Raw genomic sequence first — 26,225 nt, 5'->3', positions numbered from 1 at the left:
TGTTTTGGGCCATTTCCTGTCACAAGCACTAGGCCTAGCCACACAAGTGAGGTACTCTTTTTATCAGGAGACTTGTAGAAGATAGAATAGTAGAACGTTTGTTATTACTAATTAGATTCTGCTGCATTTGTGCCTTTCAGATATAAGCCAGTGTATAAGAAGATGACATTTTGAAAAATACCCTCCAAACCATATGTTAGTACTAGTACCTACAAATTCAGAGATGTAGAAATAACCACTACTCCCAAACTCTATATCTTGTGCCTATTTCAGAAATGCATAGGTTTCCCTGATACTAATTTTTCACTTTGCCTATTTTGCTATAAGTATTGGTCCATACTCGGTACTCAATATAAAGCCTTTTTGTGGTGCAGATTAGTTGTTTGCTCTGGGTAGCTAATGTTCTTAGAGAACCTATGACCCCTATATATATCCCCACAAGTCTAGTGGACGTAATGGTGTATTGCTTTTGTCAATCTGCCATTGTGATAAAAAGTTACAGATGAAATGTCAAAAATGCCAATTTTTTCAGAGTAATTTTCAGATTTTTTTTTTTCAACAGTTCTTTTCCCTGGGAAATTCTTACTGGGGCTCCAATATGACCCCTTTCTGAATTCAAGATTTTGTCTACTTTTCAAAAATGTATAGCTTTTCTGGCTCACCTATGGGTTTTATACTGATTTCCAGCACAAACTGGAAGTAGGTTGAGAGCACATTCATTTGGGAAACTAGGCTCACTCTTAGAAAAATGCCAAAACTGTGGTACAAAATTAGGTTTTTGATTCAGCTCTGCATGTTCCTGAAAGCATGTAAGATGGTGATTTTAGTAAACCAAACTGTTCATAGATGATATTTTTAGGAAAAAGACAGAAACTTTTAAGTGCAGCAGTCTTTCCCTATTTTTTTTTTTAAAACTCAAAATGTCGATATATTTTGCCTATTTTCTCGATCCCCTCAAGGAAATCCATAAACCATGGGTATCTTTAGAAAGCCCAGGAAGTTTAGAAAAAAGGACGCATATTTGGCCTGGATAACTTATGTGGACAAAAAGTTATAGAGCCCTAAGCGCAAACTATTCCAAATAGCCAAAAAAGGGCACAACACATGGGGCTAGCAACAAAAGGGTTAAAGAGTCACCTTGCGGCAAAAGAATCGTATGATGACTACTATGCATACTCGGTGTAGTTCACTAAGGAGCAAAGGGAGGCAAAAAGTTGGGAACAAGTAGAATAAGTGCTCTGTTGGCTTCACCTAGGAGGGATTTGTGTTCAATTCAGGAAGAAGACAGTTCTATCAGTAGGGTAGGCACTTTTATAGGAGCTATATGGAATCAACTTGCATAGAACAAAATCATAACAGTAGGGTGTCTGCTTTTTTGGAATAGCCAAGGAATGATAGCAGAAGAACCCATGGAGACTGAGATCATAGCTATTAAAGTTAGTGCTCTGGGGTACAGTCAGTGGAGACAGGAGAGCAAGCCATTGGGTAGATGCTCAGTGGAGTTCACCCAGGGGTGTCAGAGTGTCAGAGAAGGACTTTGAAACACACGTGACAGCAGGAAAGTGACACAGAGGAGAAATATAATTAGATGAGGTTGCGAATGAGAACTGGTGGAGAAGAAGGAAAGAAGAGTTGAGAGCCAGGACAGGAGATCTGTCCATAGGCTCTATTGACTGAAAAAGAAAGGACACCACAGGAAGACACACTTCACCTCTCTGTCCTTTTCCTTGATTACTGTGGTTGTAAAGGGGAAGCAAATAATGTGGCATGTGGACAACGCAATTCGATCACAGTCACGGATGCAGAAGATGAAGTCTCACCTGTGGCTATGCACCTGCAGCGTCAGCTGCCAGGGCTTTACATTGTCTCTCTCCTTTCCTTCTCACTTCTAGAAGACGGTCGAGTAGGAGAGAGAGGTTCTGACTAGGAATGCATGGGCTGGGCACAGCAGCAACTGCATTCGGCAATGCAATATGGGGTCTAAATTTGTCACCTAAAACCAGTAAAGAGGAATCCAATCAGTATAGTGGCTGAGAGATTCAAAAAACGAGAAAGAACAAGGCAATTTTTTTAGATTACTGGGCAGTACCTGGGTCTCGCCTTGGGATACGCAGCAGCATGGTCAATCTTATATGGGAAGAAATGCCTTTCATGAAGGTGAAATGCTCAATTATTTTCCGACTTAGTGTTGTTTTCTGTATATTTTCAAGGGTCTAATGTGAAACGCTCCCCATGATCCTTTCCAGTGAACTGTCAACATTCCAAAATATGAACAGAGGACAACTGTACAAACACAAAACTGTTATTTTATTAGGAGTCAATATTCATAATATAATTATTAATAATACAGTTACGAGAATCGTCGCCCAACAACAGAAAAATGTATGAGCAGACCAAAATGAAAGAGACGCCACATTACAATTTCGTAAATAAAAACAGAAATCATAGAAAAATCTCCTTGTGCAACTTTGCAAAAACAAATGAAAAAAATGCTGCATTTCCATGTTCTGACGTAAACTGTCCGATGCTGCGTACCATAGTTAAATGGGGTTCTTGAGTAACAAATACAAAATGAGATTTCCACAAGAAAAAATATCTTGAAAGGAGTAGGTCTGCAGCAGAGTGAAAACCATGTTTTCTTCCTAGAACGTCCAGATAATTCTTTGCTGGAACTAATCTTTCTTTCACTGGGCACAGAACAATTCAACTGCATGCTAAATTAGGGTTTTTGGAGCCGAGCCACGTATGAGCAGTTAATTCTACTCTTAGTATTATAAAATATGATCTCCTACTTTATGGGAGTAGGATGAAAGGGAAGTAGCTAATCAGGTCTCTACATCCAACATTGTCCTACTAATCTGAAAAATCACAAATGTGAATCTCAAGACTGAAATTGTTTTCGATTCTGCTTTGAGCTGCAGGACTCCAGAAAGGGCTCACAGAACAGAGCAATTATGTCCAAATATTTTGGGTTCCTTACAAGTCAAACAGGGCTGCCTATATCGATCCCTGCAACGTGTCCTCTGTGTTCTTAATAGAAAATAGGACAAGGTGGTCGGGGGGGGGGGGAACTACTTTTTCCAGAATGCAATATCCGAGGCACAAAAGCACTTGCCATAAAAAAAAATGTAATCACTTCTTTGATACAATCTAGATGGACTGTGATTACTGAGTGACATTTACAAAGGTTCTGATTGATTCCGACAATTTGCTTGATGTTCTTTGTGTTCATCCTGTCAAAGCTGTCTCTTATGTATATCTGAAAGGTAACCTGAGGATGTTACCATGATGGCCACAGCAGCCTATAAAAACTGATGATCAGAGATTTTACAGAAACAGAAAAAAGATTTCCACAACTGGTTAGGCAGGAATGCTGTTTAAAAGCTCTGGAAATGTTCTGCCGTGAGTTTTGTGTACGATTATGAACTTCATGGAAGATTTTGTACCAGCAGAAGTGCCCAGTGCTGACATGGGGCAGTGCATGACATTTGATGATTGCCAGACCTACCCAAGGACGCTCGTTGGCTTCTAGGGCTCACAATTAGGTGAGCAAACTAGACAAATCACATGGCTCAAAATCAGTGATCCTCAAAAACCACACACCTGGCAGCAAATACAACATTTCCAGTGATTCTATTTGGGTATACTACAGAGATACCATTGGGCTTATTAGTCAATTCTCAGGGTGGAATTTCACCCATGAAGGTCACGTGAAACAGTTATGCAGCAAGCCTCAACCACAAGACAAGCTCTGTGTAATATTTATTGACAATTGTAAACCGTGCACTAGATGCAGAAGGTTATATTATTTTTTCAATTTTGTTTTTGTTTAATTATTGGTCATTGAACGAATTGGGCAAGAAATGAGAGAATAATTATTTTCTTTATGTGCACAGGGGCGCAGTCCTTGGTCTGTGCTCCAACTTTCACATTTCTACCATGGATATCAACCATAGGCACAACGGCAAGTGTAAAACACATACACTGGTTGGCAGGCGTTGTACTACAGGAAGACCACGACTGGAGGCGAGCTACAGGACAGTGTCAAGAGTATGTTACTATGTCAACAAGCATGACTATATGTGTAGTCAGTTTAACGTCTGTGCCACTTTATTTCCTATAGCAATGTTTCAAACTATAGTACTTTGTACAACATCATGACCACTATATTCCTATAACCTGACACAAATACTCAGCTGCTGAAATCTCCAAATACTGTGTGTTTGTGACCCTAACAAAAAGGAGTGGTGTGGCTCCAAAATATTATGCCCTTCGATATTTTCTCTCATGCCCAAATTGGTACATTACGAATAGCCCATAATCCAGTTTTTATGCTTCAGGCAGTCAATTTTAGTGCGAGCTTGAGCGTTGTCTTATCTTAAATAAAAAAATTAAAATATATATACATTTATATATATACATCCAACGACAACTGAACAGTGCGAAAAAGAAGGAAAGAAGGAACGAACAGGAGGGGCAGGGATATGCTTTCTTTACAAAAAAAGTGGAATTTGAACCTTGAATAGAGCAAGAATGATGGATTCCCTAAAAATAGCAAACTAGAGAGAGGAAGAGCCAGGAAAGATAATGAGGGGTGGGAAGACAGAGATAGAGAGAGACAGAAAAATTTGTGAAACAGGGAGAAACATTTCTTAGTGATTTTCCTAGAGCCCAGGCTTGTGGTTGTTGGCCAACTGGAAAACCCCTCAGCTTCTCCGGGATTTTGAGTGCTGAATAAGCCACTGCAGAGTGATGTCTGGAATGAAATAAAGTGAAAAATGTTACCAAATGAGTAATGACATAAACAAAGCACAAAAATATTTTCCCAAAGATGTCTGCGTGACAAATTGTTTTTTAATTCGAACACAACCAATTTCCTCTGCCCACTGCATCTTGGTGTTCTCAGTTTAACAGCATAACCCATTTCAGAACATCAGAATACCTCTGGCATTGCCAAAATACTAAAGTGGAAGGACTTGACTCTAGAAGCATTTTGTGCACTTAAATTCGTGTGTATGGTCAAATGTTAAATTCCTGCTGCATAGTATCGAGGATGACTAGATTATCAGTTCAAAAACCACTTGCTTTTGGAAAGCTCATTTTCAATGGCCTCATTTAGAATTTGGAGGGTGAAGTACTGTGTCAAAATTGAGGTGGATGTACCGTCTGCAAAACCTGTTGTTCTCCCGCTCTATTCAGAGTCAGGGGAAATGCTGTGTTTCTGATTGCGAAGCCTATGCTTTCGCCATCTGGAGGGATCCTTTGATTAGTGCCCTCCTGGACATTGGGTCGTCGGCCAGAGTAACGCAGACGTCTTTCCTATATTTAAGGTTGTGTTCCAACATTAATTTTTCCTGCTCAGGACCACCAGGGATTGATTACACAGTATTCCCAAACGGGAAACCAAAACACTGACACCAACGCGAAGAGAGAAAATTCCCAGGTTGTAAGGGACATTTCACTTTCCTCGTTCAATAATAAACTTCAATTTTGGGAGTTTGTTTAACAAAAAATAAACTTTGCTGAATGAACAGAGATATCCAGCTGGCTTGTAGAATGTCCTTAAGTGTGGTAAATCGGTCTCTTGTCAGTGGACTACATCCCTTCTCTAACTTTGTAGGCCAATGGTACGGCCACCACACTCTAAATGTCGGTCCAAATATGGAAATTGGGCAAGCCTGGGGATATCTTCATAATCAAAAAATCAAGGATAAGAGAAGGTGTGTGGGCATTCCAGGGAAGTGGTACCTGAAAAAGTAGATGAACAATTACAAATGTTTGTAAGTGTTCCTATAAATTTTGTAGACAGTTCCACAATCTTGAAATACACACAAATGTCCCCCGGTCAAGGACAATAAAAAGTGCACTTCAAAAGTGGCGTGAAAAGGAGAAGAGGGAGGTTCCTTCATGAGAAATATTTCTATCAAGGAGACACAACAAATTAAACACTCATTGCCAAATTTACGAAATGTTGGCACAGGGCAGTGCAGCGAGTCATCTTGCTGTGCTGCCCTGTGTCAAAAAGAAAGGGCAGGAATGAGCCGTATCTATGTGAATCAGTGTATTCCTGCTCTGCATTCCTGTCCCTTCAAACTGTGCTGGTGCCATTTTGGCTGCCTAGTGCCGGCACAGGCACCGTTGCATCATGGTGCAAGGGTGTCTGCATTGTCGGCAGGATTGTTTTTGTTCAGGAAGGAGTACTTGTCTACACAAAAACAATCCTGGGAGGTTTCTTTTTGCAGAAAGCAGCACACATAGAAAGAGGAAAAAACAAGGAGAAATGGAGACGTTTCTCCACGTTGTGCCTCCTCTGGGCAGGCGTAAGATTTTGACACATCACAAGATATACAGGCTCTCATGAATATGGAAATGCGATAAAATCCATGGGTGTTGCATGGGAAAACCCACTGCAACACCCCTGCAATGCCTCCCGGGCACAGAGTAAGGTGGCACAGCGAATGAGCTGCCTTGCCTTACTTCATATCTATGAGGCCTTTTAAAGCCACACAAAGTGGCTTTGCATGGCCTCATGGACATGGATGAGAGGTTTGCGCCAACGCTGCTGTCGTGCAAGCCTCTCATAAATATGGTCCTAAATGTATAAATGCACCTTTCTGCGTTACTAGGTGCAAGTGTAAATGTTACACATGACTACATCTGGAAAATTTCTCCTGATGTCGTTTTCTAAGAGTACTGAGACTCTATGTGAATCCATGAGAAGTCAGAAATTGGTAAACATGGAGGCCTAATTGACACAAACTAAATTCTTTTTTTTGTTTTTACTTTTGCTTGGGCTTTCTAAACCGGACCAAAAGTTTACATGTATTTTCATGTATTGTATAGTTTTTCATGGGAACTCAGTTGCACTTGGCACAACTAGCCTAGTGCCCAAGAGTAATCCGGTTGGTTTGCCTTACGCTTGTGAGATACTTAAAAGGCTCTGAAGATGGAGCATTTTACATTTGACAGTGTCCTCTTCCTAGAGCTTTTGGCCCTCATTCATGGGGATTTGGCATAGATCAGCAGATCAAGGTCACCTTACTGCGCTGCCCTACTTCAAACTGAAAGGGCAGAAATGCACCTTATTTATCCAATATGGTGCATTCCTGACCTTTTCCCCTGGTGCTGATTTTGCAGCCTAGCACCAATGCAGGCACCCTTGCACACCGGTGCAAGGGTGCCTGTGTTGTAGGCAGGATTGTTTAGGGTCAGGAAGGGGCACCTTTCTGCATATAAACAATCCATAGAGCAGTTTTCTTCTTTCTATGTGTGCTGCAGTATGCATCACACATAGAAAGAAGAAAAAACGAGGAGAAATAAGGATATTTCTCCTCGTTATGCCTGCCCTGGGGAGGCGTAAGGGTCTGATGCATTTCCATGTTTGCACGTGCTTCTAAATCGGGAATGCATCAAAACTCATGGGCGTTGTATGGGAACACCCACCACAATGGCCATGGAACACCTCCCATGCACAGAGTAAGGTCACGCAGTGATTTGTGTTTTGTTGCCTTACTCAAGATTTATGAGGCCACTCAAAGCCAGGCAATGTGGCTTTGCATGGCTTCATAAGTCTGACTCTGAGCCTTGTGCCACGCATGTAGCACTTTGCGTGGTGCAAACGTGATGCAAGACCCTTCTGTCTCTAGTTTAATTATTTCCTCATTTATGAAAATTATTTCTTGACAATTCTATATAAATGTTTTGCAGACACTGCAGCAACAACAACTTTTAAACTTGATAACAATGTTTTTACGTGATTCAAATGTATGGTTTGGAATCACCACCTCTGCTTGCTTGTCAACAAGTTACCAGATTACTGAAACAGTTCGACAGACTTTTTGTCAGTAGATTTTCCAGGAGCAGGCAGTGCATATTACATCAATAATACGCTCAGCTGACAAACCTGTGCTATACTGCGTATCCAGATGTCTGAAATAGTTGTAGTTTTTCTATGAGCTACTTTAATAACCTACTGCTCTGCACAAAGCTTGACGTGTATGCTGTTTTAAAAATCATTAGCTGTAACATTAGTCTTAGTTAGTATACCTCTTCTACACTGTCTCATGGTTGCATATCCTATGAAAGACAGGACACTCTTTTAGACATTCCCTCAATTTTTGTCCTCTGCACCGTTTGGGGGAAGATTCAAACACGAGCCTCGTGATATTATTTGGATTAAGATGATGCACTCTGAGCCAGTACCATCTGAAAACCATTTTCAAGGCAGAAGGACCTCAAGTACAACTGATCCTGCTGTAACTTGTTGTGGGGAGGTTATGTGTGATTCTAAGAAAGAATTATGCTGGTGAGCTAATGCTACAGGTGAGCCATTTCTTTGTTTTGCAACATATGACTTAGGGGTGGTGACCTAGATTGTAGATTTGCTATAGTTCGGCACAGACCTGTGCACAATGCTAAGTGGTGCTATGTGGTGCATAGCAGGGCTCGCAGCAATGGCAACCAACTTTCGCATGCCAGCGCTATTTTGCATTGAAAATAGGCACAGGCAAAGTGTCAAAATGCATTGCACTGCATAGCATGAATTCCCCAATGATGAATCTAGAGTGGGTGTTGGGGAGAAAGAAATGCAAAAACCTTTATCAACATCAACACGAACCCATATTTTCTACAATGCAAAGCACCTGTCAATGAGCACCTGCATAAATTGTTTTTAAAAAGTGTGCACCATAAAAAAGCAGGTACGAAGATTTTGTACAATATTTTTAACAACAAAAACATCAGAAAATATCCCTCCTTTCCAAGAAAAGCCACAATTGAGGTTGTAATGTGCAGAAAGAAACTGGGACTGCTGCATATGGCCAGAAATAACCAAAGGAGACAACTATACAGGGACAAATCTACAAAGTGAGAGTGACACTGCTTGGGAAACCTGAGAAGGAGATTAAACAAATATATGGGCTAAGGAGTGAGATGAGCTTAAGGCATATTGAACAAACTGCATCCTACTTCAAACTCCCTATAAGTATGTTGCACGTAATACCATCTCATATTAAAGTACTGCATCAAGTGTCATCACATTTCTTCCAGACTTTTCTCTGCTTCTGATCGGCTGCATGTTCTCCTAATGTTGAGGTACCCCCATCTGTGCTCCCCCATCTGGTGTGTATCTGTTATAATGGTCACTGTTGGAGTAGGTGTCCTGAAAAGTCTCTCTACTATTGTGATCTGAAGGTTTCACCATTTTATATCTTTATACACTACATGTGTGACAATCACTATATGCTCCTAACTCCCTGTTGTCTGTGACTACTTGTTTGAGAGCCACTGCTGTATGGGTCGCATGTGAAGTCTGGCATGTGAAACAAGCAGAAAGCAGGACACCATCATGCTCATGATTTTTATCACAGTACTCACTGCCAGAGACTGTCGCCTCTGGTAGAGGCAAGTTTGGTCTTCCAATTCCAGGGCCTGTTTCTATACAGGGATTGCTTTTTGTCTCCATTGAGTTCAGTGTTGCACCCAGGAACATATTTTCCTGTTTCGGTGTTGGGGTTGGTTTTCCCATGTTCATTGAGAGCCCCAACCTGTGAAGGGTGTGCATAACTGTTTGCATCATTTCTTTCTACTACCTGAGGAGTCCCCAGATTCGTCCCGCACTGGTGTTCTATAAGGTGCACTCAGGGGAGTAAATCACTTGTTTGTTGTCTCTGAACCTTTTCAAGGTTTACCTTCTACCTCATCCCCTTCCACAAAAAAGTTGCTGTGGTATAACTGGGTGCTGCCATTGGGATGCAGAGACTTGTGGGTCACTTGCAGGCTGATTGTGGAATGGAATAGTCTTGTTTGTCAGTCTTCTTACTGACATAGACTCTCTTTAAAGATGCCTCGAAACTGCAGTGCTCCCATTGGTCTTGCAGTCTTTTTATTTTATTTGTTGGGGTATCTCATTAACTGCCGGCCCAAAAAGATGCTCCCTTGTGAATGGCATGTTGATCACAGATGCCTGCACCACTGACTCGAAACCAGACACTCTTAGCCAGGCATGTCCGCATCACTTAGTGTGTCAATTTCAGGCAATTGTTTGCAATCATCTTGCTTTCTTTTATGACCGCTTCAGGAGTGTGATTTCCTCCCATTGTTGATACAATATTGATTGAGGAGAGTGCTCAAATTTGCAGTCCTCCACGAGGTTGTGGCTCCGCTCTCCATCTTCCTACCTACCATCTCCATCCTCTTATTTTCTCTGCCTGGGGTTGGCCTGTAGTCGTGGGGTTGATTCCTGGCTGTTGAACCAAAGATTGAGTCAGCACCCGCATTGCCCCTAATAAACAGAGGGAGCTTATACTTTTTCTCGATTGGGGGTTGGTCACCTTTGGGACGAGGGGGTCTCTGAAAGCCTCATTCTTTTGCTCCAAGGCCTTTTCTAAGAGTTTGTGTTGTTCCCCCGCACAGCACCACATGTTGCTGCTGCTACCCTCCGAGTGCAAATCTGCCTGGCTTCTAGTTCGAGGCCCTCCTCCACCCCTAGACACCGGCCTGTGCCTCATCCCTGGTGGCCTAGTGGTGTCATTCTGTCTGTCTCTGCTGCCTTCTTGCCTCTCTTTGCTTTTTTCTGCCTTTTTTTCACCATTTTTACTCTTCTCCTCTCTTTTGTCTCTTTTTCCCTTCTTTTTGTTCATTTTGCTGCTTAAAGCATCCTGCACTTGTTCCCTGCCGCTGCTGCCCCTGCCGCCCACCCCCTCCTTGTGATGTGCTTTTCCGTGGCCCAGCTGACTGACCCCTTCCACACCCTCCCCTTGTTAATGGGGGCCTCTGCACGGTGAAAGGGGCGATTTAAACTGACCTTTGGTCAGAGTTTGTGTTGCTTCTGCAGCCCCTGCGAGTGTGAGGCTTCTAGCTCTTAGTTCGAGGACCTCCTCCACCCCTAGGCAACCGCCTGCACCTCATCCCAGGTGGCCTAGTGGTGGCCTTCTGTCTGTCCCTGCTGCCTTCCTGCCTCTTTCTGCTTTTTTCTGCCATTTTTAATTTTCTCCTCTCTTTTGTCTCTTTTTTCCTTCTTTTTGTTTGTTTTGCCACTTCCAGCGTCCCGTGCTTGTTCCCTGCCACCACTGCATCTGCGCCCCCCCTTGCAGCACACTTTCCCGCCCTCCTGACGCCCATCTGACTGATCCTTCCCCCCTTCCTCCCCTTCTTAATGGTGGCTGTTGCATTGTGAAAGGGGTGACTTAGACTGACCTTTGGTCAGCATTTGTGGCGCTCCCCCCACACAGCACCACCTGTTGCTGCTACTGCCCTGTGAGTGTGAGCCTGCCTGGCTCCTGGTTCAAGGCCCTCCTCCACCCCCAGGCACCCGCCTGCACCTCATCCCTGGTGGCCTAGTGGTGGTCTTCTGGCTGTCTCTGCAGCCTTCCTGACTCTATCTGCTTTTTTCTGCCATTTTTACCCTTCTCCTCTCTTGTTTTCCCTTCTTTTTGTCTGTTTTGCTGCGTCCTGCACTTGTTCCCTGCCGCTGTTGCATCTGCGGCCCTGTCCCTCTCCTTGTGACATGTTTTCACTCCCTCCCGCCACCCAGATGACTGAATCCTCCCACCCCCCCTTCTTAATGGCAGCCGCTGCGCAGCTGTGTGCAGTGGGTGTGCCAAATGCAAGCCAGTCTGCACCCATCTGCACCTGGACTGTGCCCAGCGCCACATACCCTGGTCCCCACACCATCCATCGGTACGACACCAGCACTCTTCACTCCCTCAACACTGGAGGTTCCACTGCATGCCACTACGCCTCCCCAAAGGATACTCAAGGCCCTTTCTCCTGCCACAACTGTACCTTCACCTGCCTTCACACCCCACCCGAGCCCAGCCGGACACCTCAGATGCATACTTCTCAGCACCCGCTCCCTGTAAAAAAACATGCAGTAAAAGTATGGGCTTCCTCAACTCAATCGCCCCTGACGTCGCCTTTCTCATGGAGACCTGGATAACCCCCTCCTCAGCCCCGGACATCGCCACCACCATCCCAGACAACTACAAAATCACCCATAAAGACTGCATCAACTGACCAGGAGGAGGCATCGCCATCATCTACAGGAACACACTCCACCTTATGACTGTCACCGAGGCCCAGACCTAGACAACTGCTGCCGAACACCTACACTTCCAAATCCAGACCAACTCAAATATCTCTTTCTGCGGCACCCTCATCTACAGACCTCCCGTACCGATGGATGGTGCGGGGACCCCGCCACTCCGTTCAGCGAAGCCATTGTTGACCTCACTGCCCCGCAGGCCCTCACCTCTACCAACTACATCCTCCTAGACGACCTCAACTTTAGCCTTGAAAACCGCAATGACCCAAACACCACAACCCTTCTGGACAAACTTGCCACCCTCGGACTCAAGCAACTGGTCAACCTCCCCACTCACTCAGCAGGACACACCCTTAACCCTGTCTTCTCAGTAAAAAACAACATATCCCTATCTCACACCGTCAGAAGACCACTGGGCCAACCACCACTGTGTTCACTTCTCATTCACCAAGACCACCATATGGCACCACGCCCCTTGCCGCCCCCTGCAGAAACTGGAGCAAGGTCACCGAAGCCCAGCTCACCGACATGCTTAGCCACTCCCTTCCACCGGAGACCACGGATGAAAACGACTCACAACTTCCACTGCTGGATCGCTGACTGCGCAAATACCGTAGGACCCCTAAGAAAACCTGACAGAAACCAGCACCACAAGTAACCCAGCTAATTCACAAACAATCTGCAAGAGTCTAAATGCACCTGCTGACGACTCGATCAAAAATAGAGGAACAGCAAAAACACAGAAGACTGCACAGCATACAATGACGCAGTCACTGCACACCACCAATGTATCAGAGCCTCCAGAAAAGCTGCCATCCAGGAACACATCAGTGCCAATGCGCACAACAGCAAGGAGCTGTTTAACATAGTCAAGGGATTCACAAGACCCAGCATGGACACCACAGACATCCCCCCTTTCAAGAGCTCAGAGACAACTTCGCCACCTTTATTCCATTGTAAAATCCAGGATAGGTATGAAGGGTTTGAGAACCAAATCCCACCTCGACAGCTCACCAGCACCACCACAGACCCCCCTCAACCGACTCTAAGCCAATGCACCCTCATCCCCATGAAGACACCTGAAAGCTCATGAACTCTATCCACTCAGGGGAAGCCTTGGACCAATGCCCACACCACATCTTCAACCGAGCCAGCACCACCATCGCCCGCGAGAAGTGCCGGACAATCAACCACTTCATCGAAACCACCACCTTCCCGAATGACTGAAGCATGCAGAGATCAACCCGCTTCTCAAGAAACCCTCCGCCGATCCTAGAGATATGAAAAACTACAGATCCCATCTATCTTCTCCCCTTCCCAGCCAAGGTAAGTGAAAAGGTCAATAAGCATCTCACTGAATTCCCTGAGTCAAACCACATCCTGGACCCTTCCCAATCTAGTTTCAGGAGCAACCACAGCACCAAAACTGCGCTCCTTGCAGCCACGGATGACATCTGCACCATACTGGACCACGGAGTCACAGCTGCCCTCATTCTCCTCGACCTCACCGCTGCTTTTGACACCGTATCCCATATCACCCTGTGCACCAGACTTCATGACGCCGGCATCCATGTCAAGGCCTTGGAGTGGATCTGCTTCTTCCTCACCGGAAGGACCCAGAGAGTCAGACTCCCGCCGTTCTTTTCAGAACCAACAGAATCCTGATGTGGAGTGCCCTAGGGCTCCTCCCTGAACCCAGCCCTCTTCAATATCTACATGGCACCGCTCCCCAAAATCGTCAGACAGAATGCACTTAACATAGTCTCACACAGCTACGTCTCTCCCTCACCGAGGAACCATCAGCAGCCAAAAGCAACTTCCACAACGGAATGAGAGCAGTCGCCGACTGGATGAAAAACATCTGCCTCAAGCTCATCTTGGACAAGAGAGAGATCCTCATCCTGGGCCCCACTCCCACAGCCTGGGATGACTCCTGGTTACCAGCTGCCCTTGGAAGCACACGCAAGCAACCTGGGTATCACCCTGGACTCCACGCTGTCCATGACCCACCAAGTCATTGCTGTCTCATTCTTATGCTTCTGCACTCTCCGCCTCCTCTGAAAGATCTTCAAGTGGATCCCCACGAGGCAAGAAGGACGGTCACCCAAGCACTTGTCAGCAGCAACCTCAGCTACAGCAATGCTCTCTATGCTGGAATCATGATGAAGCTCCAAGCAAGACTCCGGAATATTCAGAACGCTGCGGCCAGACTCATCCTAGACATCCCCCACCACAGCCACATCTCTGCCCACCTTAGAGACTTGCACTGGCTCCTCGTCAACAAACACATCACCTTCAAACGACTGACACACATCTACAAGGCCCTGCACAATATCGTACTGGCCTACCTTAACCACTGCCTATCTTTCTACACCGCCGCCGGACATCTCAGATCTTCTTAACTTGCCCTCACTGCCACTCTTAGAATCAGGAAAAGCACAGTGGGAGGCAGATCCTTTTCCTATCTCACAGTGCAGACCTGATACACGCTACCAATCCACCTCAGGCAGGCCCCCTCGATGAATCAGTTCAAGAAGGACCGCAAGACCTGGCTCTTCGACTGATCAGCACCCCCATGACAGCGCCTTGAGACCCCATGGGTGATAAGCAGTGCTGTACAAATTGCTGATTGATTGATTGATTGAAGATGCTTGGGAACATTGGAGGATGGAGGCTCCTTTTCTGGCTCGGCATGAGCATCTGCAGAAGGAAGCATTACTCTGGCTCCTCTTCCTCAATATAAACTCCTGTTGTTTTCGTTTTATCAACACATTGTAAGTTGTTAGATCACCCGACTGAGAAGGGCTTGAGGGATACGAGTCCACCGCTTCTTCTGGCAAGTCAACATCAAGATCCTGCCATACCTCTTGATATGTTGTATCACCATCATCAAACACCATTTCCTTGTCAACTCCTTTTTTTTGCGTAGAGGAATTCCTCCTGCTCCTCGTCACTTGGCTCTGGTGTTGAACAGTGTCTCAAGTCTTTCCTCCATGACTATTTTTGTATCCTGCGGTTTCAAAGGCATTTGAACTGGCTTTAAGAACTTGTCAAAGTCCTTCTTCTTTTGCAAAGTGGCTGCAATGTCTGTCTTGAGTTGGAGTCGTTTGTATTTGACTTTGCTGGCCTTCTGTTCCATGTCAAGGTTTGTAGTCAACTCCTCTTGAGCTAAGAAGTTTCCTCCTTCCATTATCTCTACTTCGATTTCTCTCAATGCTTCTTCGGCATCAAAGTAAATTCAGAGGATTCGCCTTCAATAATGTCCTTATTCTTAGATTTGTGGGGCTCTTTTATGCATTTGCTGCTCATCGATCATGGAATCTTTCTGCATCAGGGGTTTTTCGGGGATTTCAAGGCCATCTTTGATGGCTCGTTATGAATGTGTGTGGTGTTACCTACTGACATGTGCCTTTTTTGCCACTTTTCTCACCACATTTAGCTTTTTGAGGTCTATGGCTCTCTCCTCAGAACATAGCCTTCTCCATATGTCAGCTCTGTTTCTTCTGGGTGTCCACTTTTTTTCTCTCTAGATAGCCCGATGTCTCTGAGCAAGATCTGTTTTTGCTGAGACTGTATTGTTGCATAGTGTGGCCAATGATGATTTTGTCTAACCTTAAAGGTTGTTTGAAATTTGATGCAGGACTCACAGCCCTTAGTACTGTAGTCCTTAGGCAGGCACAAGTTCCATATTCACGGCAGTCCTTCCACACAAACTTGGGCTGACACTGGGAACAAAACCTAAAGGCGTATTCTTAATGTCCCCCGAAGCCCTGGGACCTTGGATAAACATTCTCTGACAGCGTGGTCAAGTATTAGCTGATCCCTCAAAGGTAATTTGTTTTCAATTATGTTTTTGCCCGACTGCCTTAATTCTTCTTTCACTTTCCATGGCTCTTTTTTTGACAAACCATCAATGGACTTTTCTGATTTTTGGCGCTCCTCTGTTCTGCTTTCAGAAACAGAGGTGAAAAAAATATATCTGAAGAAGACAACCACACACAGAAACTCATCAGACACACATCTGAAGTCACAATATGACAGATACACCTCTAAATGTTCACAGCAGGACTAAAAGTGAGAGACACAATTCCATTCCCAACAGAAAATATTCAAGCTGCAAAACAAGCCTTCAACATCTACGAACCCAGGATATGGAATATGATTTTAGGAAAATCTCAGTCCTCTTCCATCTGCTCGTTTGAGATGGCATCTTCCTTAAATGTTCTTGCACAGCTAACAATTATCACTGTGTCCACATACATTGCCACATGACAGGTACAGCACAAATTCATTGTTCAAATATTCGTCATGGTAAATAATTAGGGGCTTTAGGGTCACTAATAACTCGTGATTCAGGCCGGATTTTACTGTACTGGAATAAAAAAATGCTGACCCAAAAATATGGCCTTCATCAATGGTAGCAAACCATCACAAAAGAAGGCAGATAACTACAATTTTTTAAAAAAAATAATTAAGGTGAAGGAAAAAGAAAAATTCAGCTAAGTTTCATGGAAATATTCTTTGAAGCATATAACAGATTTAAAGGGCATGATAAGTTTCCTTCATTCTCCAACTGGACATTTTTTTGGCATGTTTGCTAAAAAAAAAAGGTTGAATTTTTAAATATCGTCCAGCAGATGGCAGTGCATTCACGTATTAAGGTTTGCGGGCGCTTTGCATGTTAGGAATTTTCGGTTCTAGCAAAAGAACCACAAACAATGGTCGAACTACTTTATTAGTTTTAATTATTAGTTAATGGTAAAATGCGCGACGCCCGGCATCAGTTACAAACAAAAACTACAAACCTCACGAAAATATCAACAATGAAATCCACTAGTCACACAATCTATCAATCAATCAATCAATCAATCAAACTATTTATAAAGCCTGCTACTCACCAGTTAGGGTCTCAAGGTGCTGGAGAAGAGGGGTAGCTAGTGGTCGAAAAGCCATGTCTTGAGGCGTTTTCTGAAGGCCAGGAGGTCTTGGGTCTCTCGTAGTTGGAGCAGTAGGGAGTTCCAGGTCTTGGCGGCGAGGTAAGAGAAGGATCTTCCTCCGGTGGTGGAGCGGTGAATGCGGGGGACGGAGACGAGGGCGAGGCTGGCAGAGCGGAGCTGGCGGGCGGGGTGTGGAAGGTGAGTCTGTCATTATGATAGGCCGGACCTGTGTTGTGGAGGGCTTTGTGTGCGTGGATGAGTAGTTTGAAGGTGATCCTCTTCGTTACGGGTAGCCAGTGTAGTTCTCTGCGATGGGGTGAGATGTGGTTGCGTCATGGGACGTCAAGGATGAGTTGGGCGGAGGCGTTTTGGATGCGTTGCATTTTCTTTTGTAGTTTGCCCGTGGTTCCTGCATAGAGCGCGTTGCCGAAGTCCAGTTGGCTGCTGACTAGGGCGTGGGTGACTGTTTTTCTGGTTTAGACAGGAATTAACTTGAAAATCTTGCGGAGCATGTGTAGGGTGTTGTAGCAGGAAGAGTAGACTGCGTTGACCTGTTGAGTCATATTGAGTGCTGAGTCAAGGATGATGCCTAGGTTCCATCCTTGGGTGGTGGGGGCGGGCGGCTCAGAGGGATTTAGGCCACCAGGAGTCGTTCCAGGCGGAGAGGTTGCTGCCGAGTATGAGAACCTCTGTTTGTTCTGTGTTTAGCTTGAGGAGGCTTGATTCCATCCAGTCGGCGATAGCGTGAAGTCCCTTGTGGAGGTTGTTTCTTGCTGTTGTGGGGTCTTTCATGAGGGAGATGATCAGCTGGGTGTCATCTGCGAAGGATACTATGTTGATGTTGTGGGATCATGTGATGTTGGCGAGGGGAGCCATGTAAACATAGAAAAGTGTTCGGCTGAGGGAGGATCCTTGAGGGATGCCACAGACGGTTTCAGAGGATTCGGACAGGTAGGGCGGAAGGCGGATTCTCTGGGTTCTGCCAGAGAGAAAAGAGGAGATCCAGTCGAGGGCCTTGTCATGGATCCCGGTGTTGTGGAGGCGTGTACGAAGGGTGTGGTGAGAGACGGTGTCGAAAGCTGCGGAAAGGTCCAAGAGGATGAGAGCTGCGGTTTCGCCTTTGTGGAGCATGGTCCTGATGTCATCTGTGGCAGCAATGAGTGCGGTCTCCGTGCTGTGGTTCTTGCAAAATCCGGATTGGGAGGCATCAAGTGCTTTGCTGTCTTCCAGGTAGGGTGAAAGTTGGCTGTTCACGATTTTTTCGATGACCTTCGCTGGGAAGGGGAGGAGGGAGATAGGTCGGTAGTTAACGGGGTTATCTGGATCTGCTTTGGGTTTCTTCAAAAGGCCGTTGATGTTGGCGTGTTTCCATCTCTCCGGGAAGGTGGCTGTCTCGAAGGAGCTGTTGATGATTGCGCAGAGGTGGGGTGCAATGGTGTTGCTGGCTTTGTTGAAGATCTGGTGCGGGCAGGGGCCCGAGGGGGAGCCGGAATGGATGGAGGCCATGGTGTTGATGGTGTCTTCATTGTTGACATGGGTCCAGGAACATAGAGGGTTGGTGTTGTTTGATGCGTCAGGTTCTTGGTTGTCTGTGGTTGGCTAATGGGTCTGGGGTTCGAAGCTGTTGTGGATGTCTTCGATCTTTCGACGGAAGTGAGTGGCGAGGGCATTGCAGAGCTCCTGTGATGGTGAGAGTTTGTGGGAGCAGGTCCTGGGGTTGGAGAATTCTTTGATGTAGCCAAAGAGCTCTTTGCTGTTGTGGACGTTCGTGTCTATTCGGCTTTTGTAGTTGGTTCTTTTGGTCGTGCGGATCAGCTGGTGATGTTTGCGGATGGCAGTCTTGAGAGCGGTGTGGTTGGATTCAGTGGGTGCAAGGCGCCAGGTCTTCTCCATTCTTCGGCATTCCCGTTTGGAGGCCTGCAGGTCGGAGGTGAACCAGCTGGCCTTGGGTCTGTGGTGGAAATCTGAGGGTTGTTTGAGTGGTGCGAGGGGGTTGGCGCAGTCTTCTAGCCATTTGTGCAGGTAGGTGGCGGCTGTGCTGGGGTCCTGGGTCCTGGGGGGTGCCTGGGTGAGGGTGGAGATCAGCTGTTCTGTTGAGATTCTGTTTCAGTAGCGGCAGGGGGGTTTAGTGATAAGGTGGAGAGTGACCGGCTTCTGAAAGGAGAAATGGATGCAGCTATGGTCGGTCCATAGGAGTTCGGTGGTGTGGCTGAAGCAGACGTGGTTTCTGGCTGAGAAGATGGGGTTGAGTGTGTGTCCTGCGGTGTGGGTGGGTGACGTGACGAGTTGCTTGAGGCCGAGGTTGGCGAGGTTGTCGGCTAGGTTGGTTGTGTTGATGTCGTTGTTGTTTTCTAGGTGGAAGTTCAGGTCGCTGAGGAGGATGTAGTCCGTTGAGGTGAGGGCTTGGGAGCTGATGGTGTCGGCGATGTCGTCGTAGAATTGCGGTCTGGGGCCTGGGAGTCTATAGACCAGTGTTCCTCTGAGGGTGGTGTTGGCGTTGATGTGGATTTTGATTTGATGGGGTCGTGGGAGCTGGTGGAGACTGTTATGATGTTTTTGTGGACCATAGCAATTCCTCCTCCTGGTTTGTTGCTGCGGTCTCTTCTGGTGATCTTGTAGTTTCCTGTTATGGCTATGGCTATGTCTGGTTCCAAGGCCGAATTCATCCAGGTTTCGGTTAGGAATGCGATGTTGGGCGAGGATGTGTTCAGTAGGTCCCAGAGATCGATTGCATGCTTGTGGACAGAGCGGGTGTGAAGCAGGATGCATCTTAGGCAGCAGTCTGAGGCTTTGAGTTGGAGCTTGGAGGTTATGTTGCAGGTGAAATTGCAGGCTTTTCAGGAGAAGGGTTCTTTGGTGCGCGTCGGGGTGGACTGTAAGTAGGTGGAGGAGCGTTGTGGATTGAGGGCGTGGAGGTCGTAGGCAGGTAGTGGTGATTGGTGGTACGTGGGCGTGTTGGCCAGGGGGGTCTGGCGCTGGGCGCAGTCTTGGCGTCCGCGCTGCGGCCAGCATAAGAGGGGAGGTGGGAGTGGCAGCTGGGAGGAGGGAAGGTTTGACCAATGAAAGAGCAGGGGGGACAGGGGAGCGGGGCTCTGAAGTGGGAAAGAGAGGCGGGAAAGAGAGAGAGAAAACAGACCGGAGAAACTAGGTGGAGGGAGGGGACGGGGATGCAGCGGCGACACAGAGCCGGGGAAAAGTGAAATTGGCAGAATTTGAAAGGCAGACGAGTCTAGAGGCGGTGAGGCGTGCAAGTCACACAATCTATCAATTTCACATCATGGAAATTATCACCAGACTTTCCATTCTCATGCACCACAGACCACCCTAAACCAGAAGACAAAGGGAGAGTCTCAGAGAAAGAAAATTACTAGACTTCACCCCAAGGTTCTGTTATATAATGAAAACTCTCTTTCTTTATTTCTAGATGAAGAACAATCCTACCCCTCTGCAGCATACACTCCTATTTGTCCCACACTTACCTTGGCCCTTTACCTTTTCAACTTTTGCTCCCTCATTTCTCCGTTATGCCCCACTAATTTCTTGCCCCCTATTTCCAAATCACAGTCACTCTTCCAAAGACTAGAGAATACGATCGCCAGTCAGGTTTTTGGCATGCCAACAGACTCAATTCAGGCGGGACAGTCTCAATGTTTGAAGCCTCACATTGCCTTATTTTACTGCCTGAAATAACCTCTACTTCAATAGAAGTCATTGGAAATAGTCCCCCGATTTCCTTTTCTGAATCTCCCACTTTCCTGTTCTGAAATGTTGGAATGTACGCAGACGTGACCACATCACTGCCCTGAGTTGGCTACCAGTAGGAACATGAATAACCTTTACAGTGTTCTAATATGCCCACCCGGAAAATAATTCCACTGGACCAACTACATTCAAACTCTGCAGACAAAAAGTCAACCTCAGACTAAGGGCTGCACCACTACTAACCATTTCACAATTCAGAAGAACCCGGATAGATGGTAGCTCATTCTCAGGACAAACATGCAACCTATAGAACAATTCATCTAAAATAGTGCAGTGGCTCAAAGTGCATTGGTAAAGCTGGAAGGTTTTGCCCAAGTAAGAGCTATTGGCTTTGCCAATGTCTTTTAGCAATGTTTTACAGTAACATGGAGGTGAGTAAAGTTAAGTGGAGTGGGGTGGCAAGGCTTAGAGTGGAGTGCCATAGAGCACAATTATGTAAATTAGAGTAGAGTAGCTTGGAGTGGTGTAGAGTGAAGAGGCATAGAATGAAGTAGAGTGGTGAGGAGTGGCATAGGGTGACGTACAGTGGAGTGGTGTAGGGTGGATCCCACCAAACTGTAGATTGGACTGGCACTGAGTATAGTAGAGTAGATTGGGGTAGAGTGGCATGTTGTAGACTAGAGTGGAGTGGCATTGAGTGGTGTAGAGTGGAGTGGCATGCTGTAGAGTGATGTGGGGTGGTGTAGAGTGGAGTAGAATAGACTACAGCAGTGTGGTGTGGAGTGGAGTGAAGTGGAGAAGAGTGACTTGGAATCCTGGAGAGTAGAGTGACATACAGTAAAGTTGTGTACAGTGCAGTAGGGTAGAGTCAAATGGGGTAAAGTAGAGTAGAATGTGGTAGAGTAAAGTAGTGTAGGGAAGGGTGGTGCAGAGAAGAGTGGAGTAGAGGAGAATGGCATAGAGTGGGACTGTGTAGAATACTGTGGCACAGAGTAGAGTGGCGTAGAGGGGATTGGGATAGAGTGGTGTAAAGTAGCACAGAGTGGAGTGGGGTGGTATAGAGTAGAGTGGACTGCATAGAGTGCAGTAACAATGAATGCAGTGCAGAGTGGAGTGTTGTGGCATAAAGTGCAGTGACATAGAGTGGTGTAGAGTACAGAAGAGTGCTGTAGAGTGTAGTGGCATAGAGTATTGCAGAGTATGGTAGAGTAGCATATAGTGCACTGAGATAGAGTGCACTGGAGTAGAGTATAGTGGCATTGAGTGCATTCACATAGAGTAGAGTGGTGTACAGTGCAGTGACAGGTTAGGATGGTGCAAAGTAGAGTAGAGTGGCATACAGTGCAGTGGTGTAGATTAGACTGCAGTGGCATACAGTGCAGTGGCCTAGAGTGGTGCAGAGTAGAGTGGCATAGATGATCTTGGCATAGAATGCAGTGGCAAAGAGTAGAGTACTGCAGAGTAGAGTAGACCAGCATACAGTGCACTGCTATAGGTTGTAGTGGTGCACAGTCAAGTACAGTGGGGGTAGTGTGCAGTACTGCAGCATAGAATGCAGTGATGCAGAGTATGGTGGCATATAGTGCAGTGGCACAGAATGCAGTTGCATATAGCAGAGATGTGCAGAGTAGATTAGAGTAGCTTAGAGTGCAGCGATCATAGAGAGCAGTAGAGCTGAGTAAGGTAGAAGGATGCACAGTGCATTGACGTTGAGTGTATTGCATACAGCAGTGTTTCCCAAAGTGTGCGCCGCAGCTCCCTGGAACGCCATCAGAACTCACCAGGGGTGCCGCACACTTCTTGGGAACACTGAAATGCTTTCTCTTTCATACCACCGCGCGGCTCTATTCTAAAAACCCATTACATTTAGAATGGAGCTGTATAGTAGTATGAAAAAAACGAATCACAGTGGAAATATGTCAAACTTGTTAGGTTTTTGCAGTGTTATGTAGTGGATTGTACAACCCATCAAGTTTGATTTGTTTCCACTGTGAGTCTCTCTTTCATACTACCGTACAGCTAACAAAGCTGCATGGTAGTATGAAAGAGGAAGACTTGCAGAAGAAACAAATCAAACTTGAAGGGTTTTACAATAGAAATTGTACCATTGCAAAAACCTAACAAGTTTGATTTATCTGCACTGCGATTCTTTCTCTTTCATACTACTGTACGGCTCCATTCTAAAGGCAGGGCTTGTTTAGAAAGGAGCCATATGGTAGTTAGTATGAAAAAGAAAGAATTACAGTGGAAAAAAAATCAAACTTGTTAGGATTTTGCAATGTTACGTAGTAAATTGTAAAACCAATCAAGTTTAATTTGTTTCCACTCAGTGTTTAATAATTAGTAAATAAGAACATACCAATGCTGAAAGCTCTCCTCTCAAACACACAGCTGCTGCAATTAAATATGCTTGCACAAAACATTGAGGCAGCGGTAATTCTAAAGCCATCTTGGGCCTCTTCAATCCATTTACAGCCTCTCCCTGCCCCTTCAGTTCACTGTTGCAGCTTTCTCCCAATGTGGAGCTTTTCCGTCCTTCTATTCCTTCGTCTTTCCCATAAGTGCCTTTTGCTCGCAGTAAATGCCTGATGCAGAAAACTAAGTGCCAGTCCCTAAAAATAAGTGCTGGTTCCCCCAACTGCAAACCAGTACTTATTTTGTAAATTAAAATGTGCTGGTGCTCAAAGCTCTCTTTTGAAACAAGTGGATGCTGCATTTAAATGTGCTAGCCTTCTCGGGCCTCTTTAATCCATTTACAGCCACTCCCTACTACTTCAGCCCACTCAGGCAGCTTTCTATTTTCTCCATTTGTGATGCTTTTTAGTTCTCCTCCACATTCCCCATATGTATCTTTTGCTCACACTAAATGTCTGATGCAGAAAACTGGAAACCAGCAGCCCAAATTAAGCCAGCGGACACCACTGACTCAAATTAAGCACTGTTTGCACTGCGATTTTTTCTCTTTCATACTACCATGCGGCTCCATTCTAAACATGTTGTGTTTGGAACAGAACCGTACGGTGATTAGAGTAGGGCAGAGTGCAGTGTTGTAAAGTGCAGTGGCATAAAGTATAAAGGCATGCAGTGGTGCAGAGTAGAGAGGTGATGAGTGCAGTGGCTTAGAGTAGAGTGACACAGAGTGCCAAGTTGCAAAGTGCAGTGATGCAGAGTAGAGTAGAATGAAGTAGAGTGCATTGGTACAGAGTGCATTGGCATGGGTGCAATGGTATAGAGTGCAGTGGTGAGGAGTGCAGTGGTGTAGGGTGCAGAGGCACAGAGTAGAGTGTAATGTTGTGGGGTGTAGTGGCATTGAGTAACGTGCAGTGACATAGAGTGCAGTGGCCTACAGTAAAGTGGTGTTTCATAAAAAGCAGTGCCGTAGAGTACAGAGGTGTTGAGCAGAGGGGATGAATAGTAGAGCGTCATAGAGTGCAGTAATATAAAGTGCAGTGGCATGGAATGCTGTTACCTAGAGTAGAATGGTGTAGAGCAGAGTGCAGTGGCAGAGAGTGCAATGGTGTACAGTAGAGTGGTGCAAAGTAGAGTGTTATAGAGGTGTAGAAAGGTGTAGAACAGTGTGTAGCTGCACGGATTGCAGTAGCACAAAGCACAGTGGCAATGAATGCAGTGCAGTGGCACAGAGTAGAGTGGGATAGACTAGAATGGTGCAGAGTAGAGAAGAGTTGTGTACAGTGAAGTGGTGAAGAGTGTAGTGGCATAGGGTGCAGAGGTGAAGAGTAGAGTGGTGTAGAGTAGAGTTCATTGAGTGCAGTAGCATAGAGTGGTGCAGAGCAAACTGCAGTGGTGCAGAGAGTGTAGTGGTATAGAGTGCAGTGGCATAAAGTAGAGTGCTTCAGAGTAAAGTGCAGTGGCACAGTTTAGAGTGTACTAATGCAGAGTAGAGGGCAGTGGTATAGTCTACAGGGTAGGGGTAGGAGGGGAAAGAATCAGCATGGAAGGCAGATGGGTGGGAGGGAATAGACGTTACATGGATGGGAAAATGGTAGACAGACTGAAACCAAAAGCACTCACATGAAGTGCTTGAACACAAAGAAAAAAGGGAGCAGAGAATAGACACAATGACTTGGTCCATGTTCCAGGGGAGGGCCAAACACAAAAAGAGGACATAACACCCACATGCCATGGCAAACATGGACAAAAGAAGTGAGAGTGATGCTGAAGCTAACAAATGGTAAGCTATGGGCAGGCGGTAGCCCACTGAATGTATACAACAATTTTCATAGAGTAGGCATATGTCCTGTCTAGGTGAAACCTAAAAATAGGGACACTTAACTACCACCTCAAATCCAGTAAGGCAATAAAACATATTTTTCTCAAAATGAGGCTCTCAAACTCATGACTTTGATGTAAGTGAAAAAAAGGGAGACATGAACTGCTTATTACCTCACATATTGAATCACAAGTGACATTTTCTAAGGCATAATTGAAAATATCACTGCAACATCTGTAATAAAATTATTAATGAGAAAACTGTGCAAGGTGGGGACATGATTAATAGTCACCTTATGGCACAAGTTATAGTTACATGAGATAACTGTAAGTATAACTGGTTAATTTCATTGGGTTTGAGTTTGAAACATTACATTGTTACTGAACATTTCACCCAACTATAACATTACTTTAAACCTTTGTTTAAATTTGAATTTGAGTTTTATTTTGTTAAACTCTCGTTTCTCAGCATTCAGAGTTAAACATGCATCAGCAAGTAAACAACACACTTGTGTGAGAGCTTTAACATGTTCCTTTTGGGCAGCTCCGAAACCAATATGTTGTCACTGTAATTGAAAGCATTCATGATAAGCTTTATGATATGTAGAATGACATCTTGAAAAAGTTCTGCAGCTGATGACACACCAAAAGTTAAGTGTTTATATCTGAACAAACCAATATGGGTAGGAAAGGTGGAAATGTACCTACAATCTTCTTCAAGTTCTAATTGATGATATCTTTTGTTCAGGTCAAGGCGAGAGAAGACTTTGGCACCATTTAGCTGTGAGATCATGTCGGCAATGATCCGGACCAGGATCTTTCAATTGCCTTGTTAGCTCTACGCATATCAATGCAGATGCGAACAGCTCCTTCACTATCGTCTTTGAGCATGGCTACTGGAGTTGGACCAGTTGATAGCTCAATGATATCATGCTTTAGCAGAGTCTCATGCTCTTTCTCAACAGCTTCTTGTATAAAAAATGGAATTTGTCTATGTCTTTCGAGTTTACACATCTACTTTTCTTTGACTTGAATTCTGCATGTTTTTCTGAGGTCAAAATTGACATGGCACATACATCTTCCTCACTGTCACTTAACAAACAAACTCTTGGATCAAGATTTAGATGCCTTTGTTTAGTGTTGATTTTCCTCAACTGGTGTTGCCGCTTGGCCTTGTGGGCGTGCGTAGAACGTCTCTTTTGGAATGTTCAAGTGCCCATTTTGTTTTCTTCTTGTGATGCACATAGCTTCTCCTTCGCCTTGGAAACCATTACAAAATAGTTCTCCTTCTCACAGCGTTTGCACACTTGTTC

General features: G+C 45.3%; 1 protein-coding gene across 1 annotated transcript in view; it reads right to left on the bottom strand.

The window, feature by feature from the left end:
* Positions 1-2,286: 2,286 nt before the first annotated feature.
* Positions 2,287-26,225, bottom strand: part of ARL8A (ARF like GTPase 8A) — a 155,370-nt gene continuing 131,431 nt past the window's right edge. The window contains exon 7 of the mRNA XM_069238941.1: positions 2,287-4,756. Within this exon, the coding sequence (XP_069095042.1) occupies positions 4,707-4,756 (50 nt within the window). The 3' untranslated portion in view covers positions 2,287-4,706. The remainder of the gene's footprint in view (positions 4,757-26,225) is intronic.

Source organism: Pleurodeles waltl, chromosome 6 (genome assembly GCF_031143425.1).
Source record: "Pleurodeles waltl isolate 20211129_DDA chromosome 6, aPleWal1.hap1.20221129, whole genome shotgun sequence".
In the NCBI taxonomy this organism is placed as follows: Eukaryota; Metazoa; Chordata; class Amphibia; order Caudata; family Salamandridae; genus Pleurodeles; species Pleurodeles waltl.
The sequence above is the reverse complement of the archived record's forward strand: the minus strand, read 5'-3'. Positions and strand labels throughout refer to the sequence as shown.